The sequence below is a fragment of the Lithobates pipiens genome, unplaced genomic scaffold (genome assembly GCF_037356315.1).
Source record: "Lithobates pipiens isolate NorthernLeopardFrog02 unplaced genomic scaffold, aLitPip1_a1.2 Scaffold_13, whole genome shotgun sequence".
NCBI lineage: Eukaryota > Metazoa > Chordata > Amphibia > Anura > Ranidae > Lithobates > Lithobates pipiens.
In genome coordinates, this window is record NW_027507718.1 from 532,959,369 (window position 1) to 532,980,762 (window position 21,394).

The 21,394-nt window shown below is 41.4% G+C and overlaps 1 protein-coding gene across 1 annotated transcript; it reads right to left on the reverse strand.

Annotated features, from left to right (window-relative positions):
• Positions 1-928: 928 nt before the first annotated feature.
• Positions 929-21,093, reverse strand: LOC143975700 (resistin-like beta). The gene is made up of 4 exons (XM_077478195.1): positions 21,047-21,093; positions 10,912-11,024; positions 3,372-3,449; positions 929-1,192 (listed from the first exon to the last, which is right to left on the reverse strand). Exons 1-4 carry the CDS (start codon positions 21,076-21,078, stop codon positions 1,059-1,061), a joined length of 357 nt encoding a protein of 118 aa, XP_077334321.1. The 5' UTR covers positions 21,079-21,093; the 3' UTR covers positions 929-1,058.
• Positions 21,094-21,394: the final 301 nt, after the last annotated feature.

Sequence of the window (21,394 nt, forward strand, 5' to 3'; positions counted from 1 at the left end):
GAGACAGCACCCAACCACCTCAGAATCCTCCTTTAGTTTCCTTGCCTCGGGCTAGCCAGCCCTGAGACATCAAGTCGGGTGGATCTGCAGCCCAGGCCATAGCCTTCCTGGGAGCTGGTCAGGAGGACCAGGACCATGAAGTCAGTACAACACTCTGGACCGGAACCCAGAACCACGTGACATCCACATCTTAAATGCCCTCTCCCAGAAAGCATAGCAAGAGCGCCACTCCCACTGGGAGGGCTCCAAGAGAGAGTAACTTAAGCACCCAACTAGACTGTGGTTCCATGACTGCCAGAAGAGACAGCGCCCCCTGTGGCCAGGCTGAACATCTCATAGTCCAGTCAGACTGATGCTGAAGTCCAAATTTAGACAATTGTACCCAAACCAAACTGCAGTTCAGTATAAACTTTAACTTTGAAAAAAAAACATAGTGAGTGCTCTTCAGGAGCCGCCGCTACAGTTAGATAGTTAGTTGGTGTTTCTGGGGTTTGCTGTGTCTTTCACTTATTACTTGTCTATGGTTTGCTGTTGGGTTTGCACATATGTCTTTATTTTAATAAATATACTTTCCTCACTTGTTTGTTCCTGATTCCTTGGTGCAGCCCAACAATCTGATCACCTGTATTGGATGTCTGTGTATGGCATCCCCTGACAGATCTGCAAAATAATCCCCCGCTTCTACCGCTGCCCTTCTCACTGGCTTTTCTCCACTTTATGAAGGTTTTACACAAAGTCACAACCTCAGGGGGAGGATCTAGAAAACCTTATTGGTGAGGCCCAGCTACAACTGGGGAGAACCTGTGATGTCACCCCGACTCCGCCCTCCCACTGTGAGGAATAATAGGAGATAATTTGGGTTTAGGGCGGAGTAACTGAACAACATTTGCAGGAAAACTTTATTTGCCACAAAAGAAATCACAAAGTATAAACTTCAACCTTTTATTATTGGACCCCCTCAGCCGTTCTACAGCCATATAATAGTTGTGATGTGCAGCTATTGTGATAGAAGAGATCATTCAGCGGTGTCACTCCCATCGCCCTCTGGTGGTCAGACTCTACTGAGAGACGACCTTGCAGCAGCGGGCCGTTGTCATGTCCACATTGGGGCACTGACATCTACAGGTATTCTCAGACTGGACGCTCCACGACACACAGCCCATCGTGCAGACACAAGTCGTGGGGATGTAACCTGAATAAAATGAGAAGAGGCAGTGATGAAATATCTGATAATAACATTCTACAATCATACATATATACACAGCTATTTACAGAAGATTGGAGCCCCCCCAGGTGTACCCCAAAAATACCCTCATATAGAGGCTTTGGGTGAATGTCCAGCCCTCCCTCTCCTATTTCTTAGACTGTTCCCACTCTGCTCTGCTGGGGGGGGGGGGGGGGGGTGACAGCGGTCCTTCTTCTCATATTTGGTCAGAGATCTCTAGGACCTCATGGGTAGTCTTAGATCTCTAGGGCGTCATGGGTGGTCTGCGATCTCTAGGGCTCCATGGGTGGTCTTAGATCTCTAGGGCGTCATGGGTGGTCTGAGATCTCTAGGGCCTCATGGGTGGTGTTAGACCTCTAGGACCTCATGGGGGTTCTGAGATCTCTAGGACCTCATGGGTGGTCTGAGATCTCTAGGGCCTCATGGGGGGTCTGAGATCTCTAGAGCCTCATGGGTGGTCTTAGATCTCTAGGGCGTCATGGGTGGTCTGAGATCTCTAGGGCCTCATGGGTGGTCTGAGATCTCTAGGGCCTCATGGGTGGTCTGAGATCTCTAGAGCCTCATGGGGGGTCTGAGATCTCTAGAGCATCATGGGGGGTCTGAGATCTCTAGGACCTCATGGGTGGTCTGAGATCTCTAGGGCCTCATGGGTGGTCTGAGATCTCTAGGGCCTCATGGGTGGTGTTAGACCTCTAGGACTTCATGGGGGTTCTGAGATCTCTAGGACCTCATGGGTGGTCTGAGATCTCTAGGGCCTCATGGGTGGTCTGAGATCTCTAGGGACTCATGGGTGGTCTGAGATCTCTAGGGACTCATGGGTGGTCTGAGATCTCTAGGGCCTCATGGGAGTCTGAGATCTCTAGGGCCTCATGGGTGGTCTGCGATCTCTAGGGCTCCATGGGTGTTCTTAGATCTCTAGGGCGTCATGGGTGGTCTGAGATCTCTAGGGCCTCATGGGTGGTGTGAGACCTCTAGGACCTCATGGGGGTTCTGAGATCTCTAGGACCTCATGGGTGGTCTGAGATCTCTAAGGCCTCATGGGGGGTCTGAGATCTCTAGAGCCTCATGGGTGGTCTTAGATCTCTAGGACCTCATGGGTGGTCTGAGATCTCTAGGGCCTCATGGGTAGTCTGAGATCTCTAGAGCCTCATGGGTGGTCTTAGATCTCTAGGGCCTCATGGGTGGTCTGAGATCTCTAGAGCCTCATGGGGGGTCTGAGATCTCTAGAGCATCATGGGGGGTCTGAGATCTCTAGGACCTCATGGGTGGTCTGAGATCTCTAGGGCCTCATGGGTGGTCTGAGATCTCTAGGGCCTCATGGGTAGTCTGAGATCTCTAGAGCCTCATGGGTAGTCTGAGATCTCTAGAGCCTCATGGGGGGTCTGAGATCTCTAGAGCATCATGGGGGGTCTGAGATCTCTAGGACCTCATGGGTGGTCTGAGATCTCTAGGGCCTCATGGGTGGTCTGAGATCTCTAGGGCCTCATGGGAGTCTGAGATCTCTAGGGCCTCATGGGTGGTCTGCGATCTCTAGAGCATCATGGGGGGTCTGAGATCTCTAGGACCTCATGGGTGGTCTGATATCTCTAGGGCATCATGGGTGGTCTAAGATCTCTAGGGCCTCATGGGAGTCTGAGATCTCTAGGGCCTCATGGGTGGTCTGAGATCTCTAGGGCCTCATGGGAGTCTGAGATCTCTAGGGCCTCATGGGTGGTCTGCGATGTCTAGGGCTCCATGGGTGTTCTTAGATCTCTAGGGCGTCATGGGTGGTCTGAGATCTCTAGGGCCTCATGGGTGGTGTGAGACCTCTAGGACCTCATGGGGGTTCTGAGATCTCTAGAACCTCATGGGTGGTCTGAGATCTCTAGGGCCTCATGGGTGCTCTTAGATCTCTAGGGCCTCATGGGTGGTCTGAGACCTCTAGGGCATCATGGGTGGTCTGAGACCTCTAGGGCATCATGGGTGGTCTGAGATCTCTTGGGCCTCATGGATGGTCTGCGATCTCTAGGGCCTCATGGGTTGTCTGCGATCTCTAGGACCTCGTGGGTGGTCTGTAATCTCTAGGACCTCAAGGGTGGTCTGGAGTGAAGGACATGTCTCTCTCACACAGATACTGAGCTCTATTTGGGGTCTTGTGGTCACTTACCATCAGGACAGGTAGCGGATAATCCTGGGGTGCTGACACCGGTGCAGACAAGTTTACTGTTCACCCGCAAACCAGAAGCTGGAAGAGAAGACAGAGATATGAGGAGCCTACAAATGTAAATGAGAAGATATTGCCCCCCAATACTCGTGTAGTCAGGTGGCAGCTATGCCATGATGGAGGAAGACATTACTCGGGACAGCTGACCTAACATTTCCCTCTAGTGTCTGTTTTACCAAAGACTATGGGGGGGTTATTTACGAAAGGTAACTCCACTTTGCACTGCAAGTGCACTTGGAAGTGAAGTCGCACTAAATCTAAGGGGTAGATCTGAAATGCGGGGGAAGCTCTGCTGATTTTATCATCCAATCATGTGCAAGCTAAAATGCAGTTTTTTTTATTTTCCTTGCATGTCCCCCTCAGATCTACAGAGACTTTCCTTCCAAGTGCACTTGCAGTGCAAAGTGGATTTTCCTTTAGTAAATAATCCCCCGTGTCATTTCCTGTCCGAGGAGTGGAGAATGCCTGTCCTGGATTAAGCAGAGAATCTTGGGACATGTAGTCCTGATGTTATTAGACAAAAGGTTACCACACCACTCAGGGCCGTCTTTAAGGCAGGGCAAAAGGGGCAGCTGCCCTGGGCCCTGTCATTGTTGTGGGGCCCAAAGCAGCCGTCTCATACTTGCCAACAATCCCAGTTTACATTCCCTTGGCCCTTGAAGTTTTAGTCCTGTGCTATGTCCTGATATCTCAGTGTGACGTGCTGCTATTAATGCTGCCCAGCTCTGCCTTATTGTTGTGTACAGATGACTCACCTGCAGACCCTGTGTTTACATGTAAATAATCGTCATTCATATGTAAATAGCTGCATCCGGCGACATAGATATGTAAATAAAGGCGGCATTCATATGTATATCATGCTCCCTGCAGTGAGGAGATGATGTGCTGTAACCTCTAGCAACCAATCAGTGAGCAGTATTAATGTACAGTTATCTCTAGCAACCAATCAACAAGCAGAAATCATGTGCTATAATATCTAGCAACTAATCAGTGAGCCGTAATGTGTGATGTAACCTCTAGCAACCAATCAGTGAGCAGTATTACTGTACAATAATCTCTAGCAACCAATCAACAAGCAGAAATCATGTGCTATAATATCTAGCAACTAGTCAGTGAGCCGTAATGTGTGATGTAACCTCTAGCAACCAGTCAGTAAAGGTAATGATACACTGTAACCTCTGGCAACCAATCGCAATCGCTTCCTGATCTGATACAGTAAACTGCTTTTAAGTCTAGCTGCTATTTATTGTATGTCTCAGAGCAGGTGGAGAGCGAAACTGTATGGGGGGGCCCAAGAAAACGTTTGCCCGGGGTCCAATCACTATTAAAGACGGCCCTGACACCACTCCTTGAATTACACCTCCCAAGTGGCTGAACCGCACAGTAGACTTGTGGGAGAGATTATATATTTGATTGAATTTGGCGGGCTCGCTCTCTTGGCACCGGGGATTTCACACAGAGCATCAGAGCTGCTGTTCTGCACTTCAGGGGCGCCACGCCAGTGCAGCCTAGCTGATGCTGATCCCAGTCCAACTTCAGAGGGGCACAGGATCTGCCCATGACAGAGGAGCACAGGGTCTGCCTATCACAGAGGGGCACAAGGTCTGCCTATCACAGAGGGGCACAGGGTCTGCCTATCACAGAAGGGTACAGGGTTTGCCTATCACAGAAGGGCACAGGGTCTGTCTATCACAGAGGGGCACAGGGTCTGTCTATCACAGAGGGGCACAGGGTCTGCCTATCACAGAGGGGCACAGGGTCTGTCTATCACAGAGGGGCACAGGGTCTGCCTATCACAGAGGGGCACAGGGTCTGCCTATCACAGAGGGGCACAGGGTCTGCCTATCACAGAGGGGCACAGGGTCTGTCTATCACAGAGGGGCACAGGGTCTGCCTATCACAGAGGGACACAGGGTCTGCCTATCACAGAAGGGTACAGGGTCTGTCTATCACAGAGGGGCACAGGGTCTGCCTATCACAGAGGGGCACAGGATCTGCCCATGACAGAGGGGCACAGGGTCTGCCTATCACAGAGGAGCACAGGGTCTGCCTATCACAGAGGGGCACAGGGTCTGCCTATCATAGAGGGGCACAGGGTCTGCCTATCACAGAGGGGCACAGAATCTGCCCATGGCAGGGGGGCACAGGGTCTGCCTATCACAGAGGGGCACAAGGCCTGCATATCACAGAGGAGCACAGGGTCTGCCTATCACAGAGGTGCACTGTGTCTGTCTATCACAGAGGGGGACAGGATCTGTCTATGACAGAGGGGCACAGGGTCTGCCTATCACAGAGGGGCACAGGGTCTGCCTATCACAGAGGGGCACAGGGTCTGCCCATGACAGAGGGGCACAGGGTCTGCCTATCACAGAGGAGCACAGGGTCTGCCTATCACAGAGGGGCACAGGGTCTGCCTATCACAGAGGGGCACAGGGTCTGCCTATCACAGAGGGGCACAAGGCCTGCATATCACAGAGGGGCACAGGGTCTGCCTATCACAGAGGGGCACAAGGCCTGCATATCACAGAGGGGCACAGGGTCTGCCTATCACAGAGGGGCACAGCTAGACATGTGCAAAAGGAAAAAAAAATTGTTTAGTTCCGTTTCGTTATAATTCGTTAATTAATTTAGTTTAGTTATCTTCGTTAAATTCGTTAAATTCGTTTTCAGATTTTGTTTCGTTATCTACGGAATTCGAAAAATTGGCCACATTAGAAAATATTTCAACCGGATTTGAAAATTTGAAAAAATGCGACCCGACTTTAGGGCCATGTATCTCGGGGTCACTTGATGCTAGAAACTCCAAATTTGTATATGTTGTAGTGCTAGTTATATTATGTTTGCATACCAAATTTGGTGTTTCTAGCTATAAGTGACCCAGAGATATATGGCTCCAAAGTCGGGTCGTAAAATGTCATTCTCTGCTGCAGAAAAGTACTTGGCATATTGCCCATATCTGGGGTCAGTTGGTGGCAGGTGACGTGGTAAGTGGACAATCCACAACTTGGTCACGTGGCACTCGTGGCCGGTCACATGGCACTCGTGTCAGGTCACGTGGCACTCGTGGCAGGTGACGTGGCAAGTGGACAAATACACAACTTGGTCACGTGGCACTCGTGGCCGGTCACATGGCACTCGTGTCAGGTCACGTGGCACTCGTGGCCGGTCACATGGCACTCGTGTCAGGTCACGTGGCACTCGTGGCAGGTGACGTGGCAAGTGGACAAATACACAACTTGTGGCAAGTGGACAATGACATACAGCATATGCACTTGCCTTGCAATCGACATCCGTGACTTCTTCAATCAGGCATGCTGACAACTTCATTGATGTGATAAATATAAATGAAATAAGATGTGTGTGTTTTGCACTGTACACTGCAAGTATGAGAAGTTGATGTGACAGATGTATATAAGTAACTAACCATCTTCCAAAATTTCTAATTAGAAATAGAAAAGATTAGAAAAAAATATAATCTAATAGAATAAAATAGAAAGAATCTACAACCATCTTCTGAAATTCAAATTTCAAATAGAATAAATTAGAATTTCCAATAGTATGAATTCAAATTTTTAAATTAATTAATTTAAAATTTGGATAGAAAAGATTATAATAAAATAGAAAATAGACTAGAAAAACGATAGAACAGAATAGAATATATTATATTTTATTCTGTTCTGTTCTATTGTTTTTCTAGTCTATTGTTTTATATTCTATTAAAATCTTTTTTTTTTATTAAAATCAAAATCATTATATACTAAATTCGAATTTCCGAAGATGGTTATATATATATATATATTTCCGCCATTTGAATTTCGTATAGAATGAATTTGAATTTGAATAGAAAAGATTAGAATAGAAATGGAGAATAGACTAGAAAAACAATAGAACAGAATAGAATATAATATATTCTATAGTTTTTCTAGTCTATTTTCTATTTTATTATAATCTTTTCTATCCAAATTTAAAATTAAATCATTAAAAAATTTGAATTCATACTATTCGAAATTCTAATTTATTCTATTTGAAATTTGAATTTCAGAAGATGGTTGTACATTCTTTCTATTTTATTCTATTAAATTATATTTTTTTCTAATCTTTTCTATTTGAATTAGAAATTTTGGAAGATGGTTACTTATATACATCTGTCACATCAACTTCTCATACTTGCAGTGTACAGTGCAAACAACTCACACATCTTATTTCATTTATATTTATCACATCAATGAAGTTGTCAGCTGATTGAAGAAGTCACGGATGTCGATCACAAGGCAAGTGCATATGCTGTATGTCATTGTCCACTTGCCACGTCACCTGCCACAAGTTGTGTATTGTCCACTTGCCACATCACCTGCCATGAGTGCCACATGACCAAGTTGTGGATTGTCCACTTGCCACGTCACCTGCCATGAGTGCCACATGACCAAGTTGTGGATTGTCCACTTGCCACATCACCTGCCATGAGTGCCACATGACCAAGTTGTGGATTGTCCACTTGCCACGTCACCTGCCATGAGTGCCACATGACCAAGTTGTGTATTGTCCACTTGCCACATCACCTGCCATGAGTGCCACATGACCAAGTTGTGGATTGTCCACTTGCCACGTCACCTGCCATGAGTGCCACATGACCAAGTTGTGGATTGTCCACTTGCCACGTCACCTGCCATGAGTGCCACATGACCAAGTTGTGGATTGTCCACTTGCCACATCACCTGCCATGAGTGCCACATGACCAAGTTGTGTATTGTCCACTTGCCACGTCACCTGCCACAAGTTGTGTATTGTCCACTTGCCACGTCACCTGCCACAAGTTGTGGATTGTCCACTTGCCACGTCACCTGCCATGAGTGCCACATGACCAAGTTGTGGATTGTCCACTTGCCACGTCACCTGCCATGAGTGCCACATGACCAAGTTGTGGATTGTCCACTTGCCACATCACCTGCCATGAGTGCCACATGACCAAGTTGTGTATTGTCCACTTGCCACGTCACCTGCCACAAGTTGTGTATTGTCCACTTGCCACGACACCTGCCACAAGTTGTGGGGTTCCTAGCACCAAGTGACCCAGAGATATGGACAATATGTCAAGTACTTTTCTGCAGAAGAGAATGACATTTTGCGACCCGACTTTGGGGCCACGTATCTCGGAGCCACTTATAGCTAGGAACCCCAAATTTGGTATGCAAACACAGTAGAACTAGCACTAAAATATTTTCAAGTTTGAGGTTTCTAGCTCTAAGTGACCCTGAGTTATGGGGCCACCAAATTCGGGTCGCAAAATGTCAAGGACTTTTCTGCAGCAGAGAATGACATTTTGCGACCCGACTTTGGGGCCCCGTAACTCGGGGTCACTTAGAGCTAGAAACCCCAAATTTGTAGTGCTACTTCTACTGTGTTTGCATACCAAATTTGGGGTTTCTAGCTACAAGTGGCCCAGAGATACGTGGCCCCAAATTCGGGTCGCAAAATGTCATTTTTCGAATTTGATTCAAATTTCGTTTGAATTCGTTAGCATTGTAATTCGGTAATGCGGATGCATCTGAATGTCCGAATAATGAAAATTCGTCCGAAATTTCGATTCGGAACGAAATGAAATGCACATGTCTAGGCACAGCATCTGTCTATCACAGGTGGGCACAGCATCTGTCTATCACAGGGGGGGCACAGCATCTGTCTATCACAGGGGGGGCACAGCATCTGTCTATCACAGGGGGGGCACAGCATCTGTCTATCACAGGGGGGGCACAGCATCTGTCTATCACAGGGGGGCACAGCATCTGTCTATCACAGGGGGGCACAGCATCTGTCTATCACAGGTGGGCACAGCATCTGTCTATCACAGGTGGGCACAGCATCTGTCTATCACAGGTGGGCACAGCATCTGTCTATCACAGGGGGGGCACAGCATCTGTCTATCACAGGGGGGCACAGAATCTGTCTATCACAGGTGGGCACAGCATCTGTCTATCACAGGTGGGTACAGCATCTGTCTATCACAGGGGGGCACAGCATCTGTCTATCACAGGGGGGCACAGCATCTGTCTATCACAGGTGGGTACAGCATCTGTCTATCACAGGGGGGCACAGCATCTGTCTATCACAGGTGGGTACAGCATCTGTCTATCACAGGTGGGTACAGCATCTGTCTATCACAGGGGGGCACAGCATCTGTCTATCACAGGGGGGCACAGCCTCTGTCTATCACAAAGGAGCACAGGGTCTGCCCAGCCACTTGTACCTTTCTGATACCTGCAGCCTGCCCTAAAGATGCCAACCCTGTATACTGCCATCCTGGACTAAGCCAGACACTTTCCTGTGCAGGTATGCTGGGGCAGCCACAATCCTGAGTTATGGATTTGTTTAGGGAAAGACTGCGGCCTTTGTTTAAATAGATACTAGAGGCTTATGTTATTTAACAAACATTTTTTATTAGGAAATAAACATGTCATGCTTACCTGCTCTGTGTAATGGTTTTGCACAAAGCAGCCCTGATCCTCCTTTTCTTGGGTCCCCCATCAGTGATCCCGCCTTTCCCTCCCTTGCCAAGTGCCCCACAGAATGCCACTTGCTATGGGGGCATTCATGTGTATATATATATATATATATATATACAGACAGACCTGTGTGTTTGAGCTTTGGGGTGCACACCCTAATACAATAGTCTGCACACACCAATGAGGCTGAAGTGATGGGGGGCTGTGGGGGGCTGTGGGGGGGCTGCTGCACACAAATGTTTTCTTTATCTTCCTGCTTAGAATGCACCTTCTGCCTTTAGAATTCATTTATCTGTTATAACAAGTTGTTCCAGTAAAGCTTTGGAAACTTTGCCTCGCATGGAGTCAGCACTAGGTGCATGGAGTGGCCCCATACCATTACTGGGAGTGAGGTAGCGGTGATACGCCGGACGGGTGGGGGGATATTGGCTCTGGATGCATCACCGACCATGGTGGTGTATATAATATCCAAAGAATTTACTAAAGTTCAGTCGTCTGTCCAAGTAAAAGTACCCCGTGTGTAAGGCAGTGACCCTAAACAAAGTGCCTAGTGTAGCCCAACTAGGAGGAAAACATGGAGGAAGTGTCACCCACCTCCCCATCAACCCCCCACCCCTCCCCCCCACACCAATTCAATTTACCAGCCCTACATTCAGCCGTCCAACCAATGGAGGTTCACAATTACTGGACCTACAGAACAAGAGACCTCAGAAGTCCTTTCTTACACTCAGCCGTGTAACCGACCATCATTCTGGTTGGAACTTCTAATTTATTGAAGAATGTATTTGCTCTTTTGTTGGGTTTCAAGTACCTTGTGCCCCTCCCCCCTCCCCCCCCAGTATTTGATAAAAGCCGGGGGTCTGTCCTAACATATCCCTGTGAGAAGTTTTCGGTGATGTAAATTGATTGAGAAGTACACAGCAAGAAGATACATAGCAGAGGAAAGAATGCCTTCTAATCATGAAGAGCGGAGTGTGACCTACCTAAAGATTGAGAGATGTCACCGTCCACCGCTGTGACCACATACAGGAGAGCCAAACAAAGCAGAAGAAGCTTCATCTTCAGAGTCCAGGAACACCCGAGAGGGACGGAGAATCTGTGGAGAACGGGATGATATCTCACCATAAATACCGATCCTCTATACAAATATGGTGGACAACCGCGACAGCAAATACGACACGAATAACAGAGAACATCATCAAAATCATGTATATAAATTAATAAAAATGCGGCGCTACCAAATGTGATAAATCCAATCAGTGAATGGTAATCTCAAAAAAATATAAATCAAATAATTACCACTAAGTGTAACAAAAATAAAAAATGTAAAGTAAATCAATATCAATACTTCAAAAAAAAAATTCACGTGTATACAATACAAGTGCAACAATTGGTGAATAAATGTCCGTGAAGAAATAATCAGACACCTAAAATGATCCGCATAAACCATTCAAATAAAAACAAACGTGTAAAATACATATAAGAATTAATGTATAAAGATAGTAAAGTGAAATATACGTGAAAAATAATTAATCAAACAATTAATATAAACACGTGATAGTCCATAATTAACGTGCATTGATGACTGATGCCATTGCAAAATATAAAGTTCATGCAAAAAGATGTGCAAAGATGATTCCCACGTGTGACAAATCACTGCAAACTTCAGTGCATTTAATGGGTGCACCACCTATTTCCCCCAGCCTCTCACCTCCAATATCTCATAAACAGGCACTGTATATAGGGATAACTGCTGGCTTCTATTTCTTTCACACTGCTCCACCGCTGGTTGTTTTTTCACTGTGGTGTTAAATATTAAATGCCCTCCCAATAGCTCCAGGATATCCAGGTCATAGAGAGTGAGAAAACACAGAGGGCTCTCATGTGTAGTACCTTCACTATTTATTATAATCAACAGTAACAATCCACACTTACATTTAAAAAAACAGCAGAGTGTGCAGCAGACGCGGACTTCCGGTTTCGGCCGTAAACCGGAAGTAATGGATCCGACACCGAATTCCTTCCCTGACGCGTTGCGTTACAAGACGTAACTTTTTCAAAGGGTGATAGGAAGTAGGTGTCATAGGTGTATATATATGTGACGAGCGCCGCCGCCATATTAACTTAGGGCGGTTCCACCATTACTAACTAATGATATAGTGGCTGTGATACCCATAATCCGAAGGTGTTAGTTTTAAAAGTATCAAAGCCTAAACCATATGTATGGGTCACTAGTTAGAGGGAATTTATAATTAAAATACATTAAATTTAAAATCACACCGTAATATATACGGATTCGATGAAGAGAGCGACATCTAGTGGTCAAACTACAAAATTGCACTTTAAAATACATTCAATTTAAAATAGCACCGTAATATATACGGATTCAATACGAAGAGCGACATCTAGTGGTCTAATAAAAGATTGCTCTTTAAATTATTAAACTTGGATATATAACACCGTGCTGGTTAACGGACTCAATAAGAGGAGCGACATCTAGTGGTTTAAATAAAAAATAGCTCTTTGAATATTCATGTTAAAATCCGAAAAATAATAAAGAGCACTAAAGGGCAAAGGACTTGGTAAACAAAAAGATGGATCATACTAATATTATTGTTCAGCATGATAAATGATCCTCTCTATTTGAGCTAGCTGCATGAGAGTATCTCAATAATATCTCCTATGGATATCTCATGAGGATAACTCAATAATACATCTATATCTCCAAAATATAAATAGACAAATAAATTGTATAAAATATTACTATAAAATATCCTAAAGTTAAAGAAAATCACCATATTGTCAAAAAAATAACATAAATACATACAGTACCAGTATATGCAAGTGCCAATATATATCTAATAAAAAATCTTAAAATCAAATAAATTATACTTATTACTGGAGTGTATATAAAAACCATCTATAAAATTTCTAGCTAAAAAAGGTTAAAAATTCGAAATAAAACTATTGAGATCAAATTCAACATTATGTCCTAGTGGTGTAAGGGTACGAAGTTCATGTATCCATCTTGACTCAGCTTGGCTGATTTTAATCACTTTATTATCGCCTCTCCAATGAGGTACAAATTTTTGAATACCGCAGATTTTTAATGACGTGGGGTCTTTATTATGGAACTTAGTATAATGTTTAGATAGGCTATGTTTATCAAAACCTTTCTTTATGTTTTGAATATGTTCCCTTAATCTTTTCCATAATTTTCTTTTTGTTCTTCCTACATACTGGATCTTACAAGGACATTCTAATAAATAAACAACCCCTTCCGTGTGGCAGGTGATGCAATCATCAATTATATATTCTTTTTCTGTCACCGTAGATCTAAATGACTTTTTTTTGGTTTTTGATTAATATGTCTGCAGGCATAACATCTCTTGCAAGGATAGAAACCCTTTCCCTCAAAGAAGGAAAAAGGTTTCTTTGGAGGGTCAGGAACATTTTTTGCCAGACTATCTCTCAACGTAGGCGACTTTCTATAGACAAATTTTGGAACTTTAGGTAAGATATTGGCAAGATGACGATCAGTTCTAATAATCTCCCAATGTTTCTTAATTATTTTTTCTATTTGTTTATGTTGCATACTGAAATTCATAATGATGGGTACCATGTCGTGTTTTTCAGAATTCTTTGTATTATCCTGTATAAGTATCTCTCTATCTAATAATGCTACGCTTTCAATTTGGTCCCTAATAAAATCTCTATGGTAACCTTTTTGTATGAATCTGTCATCAATTAGATTAGCTTGCTCCAGAAATGTTGATTTATTGGAACAGTTACGTTTCAATCTGATTAGCTGTCCCTTGGGAATATTGTCCAGCCATCTTCGGTGATGACAGCTATCTATAGGAAGATAACTATTCCTATCTACTGTTTTGAAATAGGTCCGGGTACTCAGTGAATTTCCATTTTTTTCAATCACTAAATCCAGATAGGTTGCTTTTTCCTCATTAATACTCATACCAATTTAATATTTTTTTGATTCATATTAAGGTTGGAACAAAAATCGTTTAGGCTTTCTCTATCCCCTGACCAGATTAGGATGAGATCATCTATAAATCTTTTATACAGTTTTACCTGTTTTGGTAAATCTTTGTAGATACTTTCTTCCTCCCACTGAGCCATATACAAATTGGCTACGCTAGGTGCATATTTTGCTCCCATTGCGATTCCGCAGATTTGTTTATAGTAATCATTAGCAAACCAGAAGTAATTTGACTCCAGGCAGAACCTTAAACATTCAGCAATGAATTTCCTTTGTTTGCATTTTAAAACACTAAAATTTCTCAGGCCCCATTTAGTAGCCTGTATTGCCTCTTCGTGATTAATTATTGTATATAGAGAACTTACATCGGCTGTGACTAAATAGGTGGGCCCATCCTCTAATTTGATAGTGCTTAATAATTGGATCAGATGTTTAGTGTCCCTTAAGAAGGATTTAGTTTCTCTTACTGTGGGTTGCAGAAAAAAATCAATATATTCCCCGAGTCTTGCACAAACAGAATTAATTCCATTCACAATGGGTCTACCAGGAGGATTGGTCTCATTTTTATGTATCTTAGGGACCGTGTATATGATAGGTATCTTACATGTATTAGGCACTAAATATTTGGCTTCTTTTTTGTTTATCAATCCTTTATCAAATCCTTTCTGTATAATTTTTGTTAAATCTTTCTTATATTGTGAGGTAGGATTATTATATAATTTCAAATAGGTGGTTTCATCTCCCAATTGTTTATTTAATTCTTCGTTATAGTCTTTTTTTGACTGTATAACGATAGCTCCACCTTTGTCGGCGTGTCTTATGACAATATCTTTTCTAGCTTCAAGTTGCCGGATACCTTTTTTAATATCAATAGGGTCATAAATCTTCTTCGTCTTCAGTTCCTGTAGGTCTTTTAAAACCATTTTTTTAAAAACTTCAATGTGAGCATCATTCGTCCCTGGTGGATTAAAAAGGGATTTGTTCCGCAGATTTGTATATAATATACCATTTTGATCAGGGAGTTTAACTCCTCTACCCATTCCAGGGTCACTTAGCATATATTTCTTTATATTCATGCTTCTTATAAACTTATTGATATCTACATATGTGCTAAATTTATTCAGATTTCTTTTTGGAGCAAATTTTAACCCTTTATCTAGTACTTTTTTAAATGGTAGAACCATTAATGCAGATGATTTTTTTGAGAAACAAAAGGTTAACAATACAGGATCCATTGAACACTCATTTAGAAAAATTGGACATTTAATGGAAAAAAAGATCAATGCATGGTGGGATATTGTAACCCATGAGAAATATATCAAAGAAAAAATAGTCCCTAGAAGACTGAGATGGGATGTTCCCATAAATGATGGCCTGATGGACAAAGAGTCCACTGATGAATGGTTCCATTTTTTTAATAATAAGGGTTTAGAATTATTACATTTTTTAATAAAACGGAAACAAAAGAAGATTAGGACTATAGATAAAATGGTTGAAGTAATTAGAACTAGCTTAGAGCCATTAAAAGATCTCCCAGAATTCACCACATTATCCAAACAATTAAATAATGATTTGGAACAAAAGGATAGTGAAACGGCGGCAAGAAAGAAAAGAAAATTCCAAAGAGATATAAAAGACTTTCAAGATGATCTTGTTTTCAAATGGCAAAAGAAAATAGAAGAACCAGCCATAAATTCTAATAATAGTTCTCCAGCAAAAGAAGAAACTAGAACGAAAACTAATAATGAAATCCCCACCTTCCCCACCCAAATGAGACATTATACTCCCAATAAACAGTATGGGTGGAATGGTAACCAAAAAAATTGGAAAAAACCTTTTTGGAAGAAGAGAGGTTATAACAATAACCCTAATAGAAGAACATTCAAACCGCCATACTACATCAGAAGATCTCCATCACCTCCAAGAAGAGATCGAGATGATATGAACAAAAGATATCAATATGAAGAACAAAGGAGAAGAGATGATGACTGGAGATATACACAACATCAAGATGGAAGAGGAAGATCTCCTCATGATCAATATCCAGAATATAATAGACGAAGAGAAATATCACCACAAAGAGAATTATATACAGTACCAGTTCGAAATAGGTTTGAACAACTTAGAGAATATGATGATCAAAGACATTATGGTAACATAAGAACTCCAGTACGCGGACGCCATGAATCACGAAGGCATAATTATGAGAAAACCCCGTATCATTTTTTAGATCAACGCCGGTGGGATCCCCCTCGATATCACGACCAAAAAATATCACCATGGAAAATCGACAGACGCTCCCCGGAGCACAGGGAAAACAAAAGTCCCAGAAAAGCGGATCATCAAAGGAACAAAAACAAAGAGGATTTACAAAGGAGCAAATCGCCCAGAAGATCACCAGAAAAAGCAGAGAGACGAAATGGAAGAAACGAAAAACGAGACGAGGTCGCCGAGCAGGAGTCAAAGAACAAAAGAAAAAGAGAAAGATAGGCGAAGGCATAATCATTCTAAGCGAAGCCATACTGACAAAAGAAGAATTAAAAGTACTAGATAAAGGGTTAAAATTTGCTCCAAAAAGAAATCTGAATAAATTTAGCACATATGTAGATATCAATAAGTTTATAAGAAGCATGAATATAAAGAAATATATGCTAAGTGACCCTGGAATGGGTAGAGGAGTTAAACTCCCTGATCAAAATGGTATATTATATACAAATCTGCGGAACAAATCCCTTTTTAATCCACCAGGGACGAATGATGCTCACATTGAAGTTTTTAAAAAAATGGTTTTAAAAGACCTACAGGAACTGAAGACGAAGAAGATTTATGACCCTATTGATATTAAAAAAGGTATCCGGCAACTTGAAGCTAGAAAAGATATTGTCATAAGACACGCCGACAAAGGTGGAGCTATCGTTATACAGTCAAAAAAAGACTATAACGAAGAATTAAATAAACAATTGGGAGATGAAACCACCTATTTGAAATTATATAATAATCCTACCTCACAATATAAGAAAGATTTAACAAAAATTATACAGAAAGGATTTGATAAAGGATTGATAAACAAAAAAGAAGCCAAATATTTAGTGCCTAATACATGTAAGATACCTATCATATATACGGTCCCTAAGATACATAAAAATGAGACCAATCCTCCTGGTAGACCCATTGTGAATGGAATTAATTCTGTTTGTGCAAGACTCGGGGAATATATTGATTTTTTTCTGCAACCCACAGTAAGAGAAACTAAATCCTTCTTAAGGGACACTAAACATCTGATCCAATTATTAAGCACTATCAAATTAGAGGATGGGCCCACCTATTTAGTCACAGCCGATGTAAGTTCTCTATATACAATAATTAATCACGAAGAGGCAATACAGGCTACTAAATGGGGCCTGAGAAATTTTAGTGTTTTAAAATGCAAACAAAGGAAATTCATTGCTGAATGTTTAAGGTTCTGCCTGGAGTCAAATTACTTCTGGTTTGCTAATGATTACTATAAACAAATCTGCGGAATCGCAATGGGAGCAAAATATGCACCTAGCGTAGCCAATTTGTATATGGCTCAGTGGGAGGAAGAAAGTATCTACAAAGATTTACCAAAACAGGTAAAACTGTATAAAAGATTTATAGATGATCTCATCCTAATCTGGTCAGGGGATAGAGAAAGCCTAAACGATTTTTGTTCCAACCTTAATATGAATCAAAAAAATATTAAATTGGTATGAGTATTAATGAGGAAAAAGCAACCTATCTGGATTTAGTGATTGAAAAAAATGGAAATTCACTGAGTACCCGGACCTATTTCAAAACAGTAGATAGGAATAGTTATCTTCCTATAGATAGCTGTCATCACCGAAGATGGCTGGACAATATTCCCAAGGGACAGCTAATCAGATTGAAACGTAACTGTTCCAATAAATCAACATTTCTGGAGCAAGCTAATCTAATTGGTGACAGATTCATACAAAAAGGTTACCATAGAGATTTTATTAGGGACCAAATTGAAAGCGTAGCATTATTAGATAGAGAGATACTTATACAGGATAATACAAAGAATTCTGAAAAACACGACATGGTACCCATCATTATGAATTTCAGTATGCAACATAAACAAATAGAAAAAATAATTAAGAAACATTGGGAGATTATTAGAACTGATCGTCATCTTGCCAATATCTTACCTAAAGTTCCAAAATTTGTCTATAGAAAGTCGCCTACGTTGAGAGATAGTCTGGCAAAAAATGTTCCTGACCCTCCAAAGAAACCTTTTTCCTTCTTTGAGGGAAAGGGTTTCTATCCTTGCAAGAGATGTTATGCCTGCAGACATATTAATCAAAAACCAAAAAAAAGTCATTTAGATCTACGGTGACAGAAAAAGAATATATAATTGATGATTGCATCACCTGCCACACGGAAGGGGTTGTTTATTTATTAGAATGTCCTTGTAAGATCCAGTATGTAGGAAGAACAAAAAGAAAATTATGGAAAAGATTAAGGGAACATATTCAAAACATAAAGAAAGGTTTTGATAAACATAGCCTATCTAAACATTATACTAAGTTCCATAATAAAGACCCCACGTCATTAAAAATCTGCGGTATTCAAAAATTTGTACCTCATTGGAGAGGCGATAATAAAGTGATTAAAATCAGCCAAGCTGAGTCAAGATGGATACATGAACTTCGTACCCTTACACCACTAGGACATAATGTTGAATTTGATCTCAATAGTTTTATTTCGAATTTTTAACCTTTTTTAGCTAGAAATTTTATAGATGGTTTTTATATACACTCCAGTAATAAGTATAATTTATTTGATTTTAAGATTTTTTATTAGATATATATTGGCACTTGCATATACTGGTACTGTATGTATTTATGTTATTTTTTTGACAATATGGTGATTTTCTTTAACTTTAGGATATTTTATAGTAATATTTTATACAATTTATTTGTCTATTTATATTTTGGAGATATAGATGTATTATTGAGTTATCCTCATGAGATATCCATAGGAGATATTATTGAGATACTCTCATGCAGCTAGCTCAAATAGAGAGGATCATTTATCATGCTGAACAATAATATTAGTATGATCCATCTTTTTGTTTACCAAGTCCTTTGCCCTTTAGTGCTCTTTATTATTTTTCGGATTTTAACATGAATATTCAAAGAGCTATTTTTTATTTAAACCACTAGATGTCGCTCCTCTTATTGAGTCCGTTAACCAGCACGGTGTTATATATCCAAGTTTAATAATTTAAAGAGCAATCTTTTATTAGACCACTAGATGTCGCTCTTCGTATTGAATCCGTATATATTACGGTGCTATTTTAAATTGAATGTATTTTAAAGTGCAATTTTGTAGTTTGACCACTAGATGTCGCTCTCTTCATCGAATCCGTATATATTACGGTGTGATTTTAAATTTAATGTATTTTAATTATAAATTCCCTCTAACTAGTGACCCATACATATGGTTTAGGCTTTGATACTTTTAAAACTAACACCTTCGGATTATGGGTATCACAGCCACTATATCATTAGTTAGTAATGGTGGAACCGCCCTAAGTTAATATGGCGGCGGCGCTCGTCACATATATATACACCTATGACACCTACTTCCTATCACCCTTTGAAAAAGTTACGTCTTGTAACGCAACGCGTCAGGGAAGGAATTCGGTGTCGGATCCATTACTTCCGGTTTACGGCCGAAACCGGAAGTCCGCGTCTGCTGCACACTCTGCTGTTTTTTTAAATGTAAGTGTGGATTGTTACTGTTGATTATAATAAATAGTGAAGGTACTACACATGAGAGCCCTCTGTGTTTTCTCACTCTCTATGACCTGGATATCCTGGAGCTATTGGGAGGGCATTTAATATTTAACACCACAGTGAAAAAACAACCAGCGGTGGAGCAGTGTGAAAGAAATAGAAGCCAGCAGTTATCCCTATATACAGTGCCTGTTTATGAGATATTGGAGGTGAGAGGCTGGGGGAAATAGGTGGTGCACCCATTAAATGCACTGAAGTTTGCAGTGATTTGTCACACGTGGGAATCATCTTTGCACATCTTTTTGCATGAACTTTATATTTTGCAATGGCATCAGTCATCAATGCACGTTAATTATGGACTATCACGTGTTTATATTAATTGTTTGATTAATTATTTTTCACGTATATTTCACTTTACTATCTTTATACATTAATTCTTATATGTATTTTACACGTTTGTTTTTATTTGAATGGTTTATGCGGATCATTTTAGGTGTCTGATTATTTCTTCACGGACATTTATTCACCAATTGTTGCACTTGTATTGTATACACGTGAATTTTTTTTTTGAAGTATTGATATTGATTTACTTTACATTTTTTATTTTTGTTACACTTAGTGGTAATTATTTGATTTATATTTTTTTGAGATTACCATTCACTGATTGGATTTATCACATTTGGTAGCGCCGCATTTTTATTAATTTATATACATAATTTTGGGTATAGAGATCACTTTTTTATGCTGGCTGCTTCCTAGATACATCATTTCTTTCCTGTATGATATTTTAGGTGGAGCGCACTAGTTTTTCCCTATATATATCATCAAAATCATCTCACTTTTCCTTACTGATACATTTTCCCGGCTCCGCCCCCAACGCGGAGAAGTTTCCCCCGGGAACCTGAAGTACCAGTTATGGTGAGACGTTCCTCCTCTGGCTTCCTCCACTGATAATAATCCATTTCACCAACTTTAAGGTGAAGAAGCCGGGATGAGTCGGGAGCAACCTTTATAACTTGGATTTTTGTACCATCCGGAAATATTTGGGAAGATCACAGAAGAGGAATTTGTCCCCAACATTTACTTCTGGTGACGTCCCATAGACTTTCCTATATAGATAGTAATGGGGACTATTGGAAGAGGGACCATGCTCCACTCCTTTAGTAATTCCCCCCTGAGCTCTATATATGGTGTATTATTATCATTATTCAGGAATTATTCGGCACCAACATTATAAAGGGAGACATTACACCAGTAACCCATCATTATCCCAGTGATATAAAGATTCAGGACCCCCATACAGGACTAAGACCCCCCTCCCCCCTCCATAACACTTACCTGATGGATATGAGAGAAGTTCTATATCTCATGAAGGTGAGGAGACACTTATATACCTGATGGGGACCGACCTTCCACCAATCACAGTAGGACAAGGGTCATCTTCCTCAATAACCCCTCCCCTGCTGGAGCCCAGCCCCCTCCCTGCAGGGAACAGAAAGGAATGTGTATCCTCCCAGATACAGTCATATCTTATGTGAGCCCACAGAGCTGACACTCCAAGATTTCACACAAACACAAGTGTGTATATCTGCAGGATTGTACTGGCATGTTCTGATTTTATAAAGTGATAGCATATACCATAGCGCAGTACAGAGAAAACGTACACTCTAATGTCCCCTCCCCCCA

Coding starts and splice junctions, on each gene's coding strand:
- LOC143975700 (XM_077478195.1), bottom strand. CDS start 21,078: ATGAGATATAGAACTTCTCTCATATCCATCAG. Junction 11,025..21,046: donor ACTTCTCTCATATCCATCAG/GTAAGTGTTATG, acceptor CGTTCTCCACAG/ATTCTCCGTCCCTCTCGGGT. Junction 3,450..10,911: donor TGACATCTCTCAATCTTTAG/GTAGGTCACACT, acceptor CTTCTCTTCCAG/CTTCTGGTTTGCGGGTGAAC.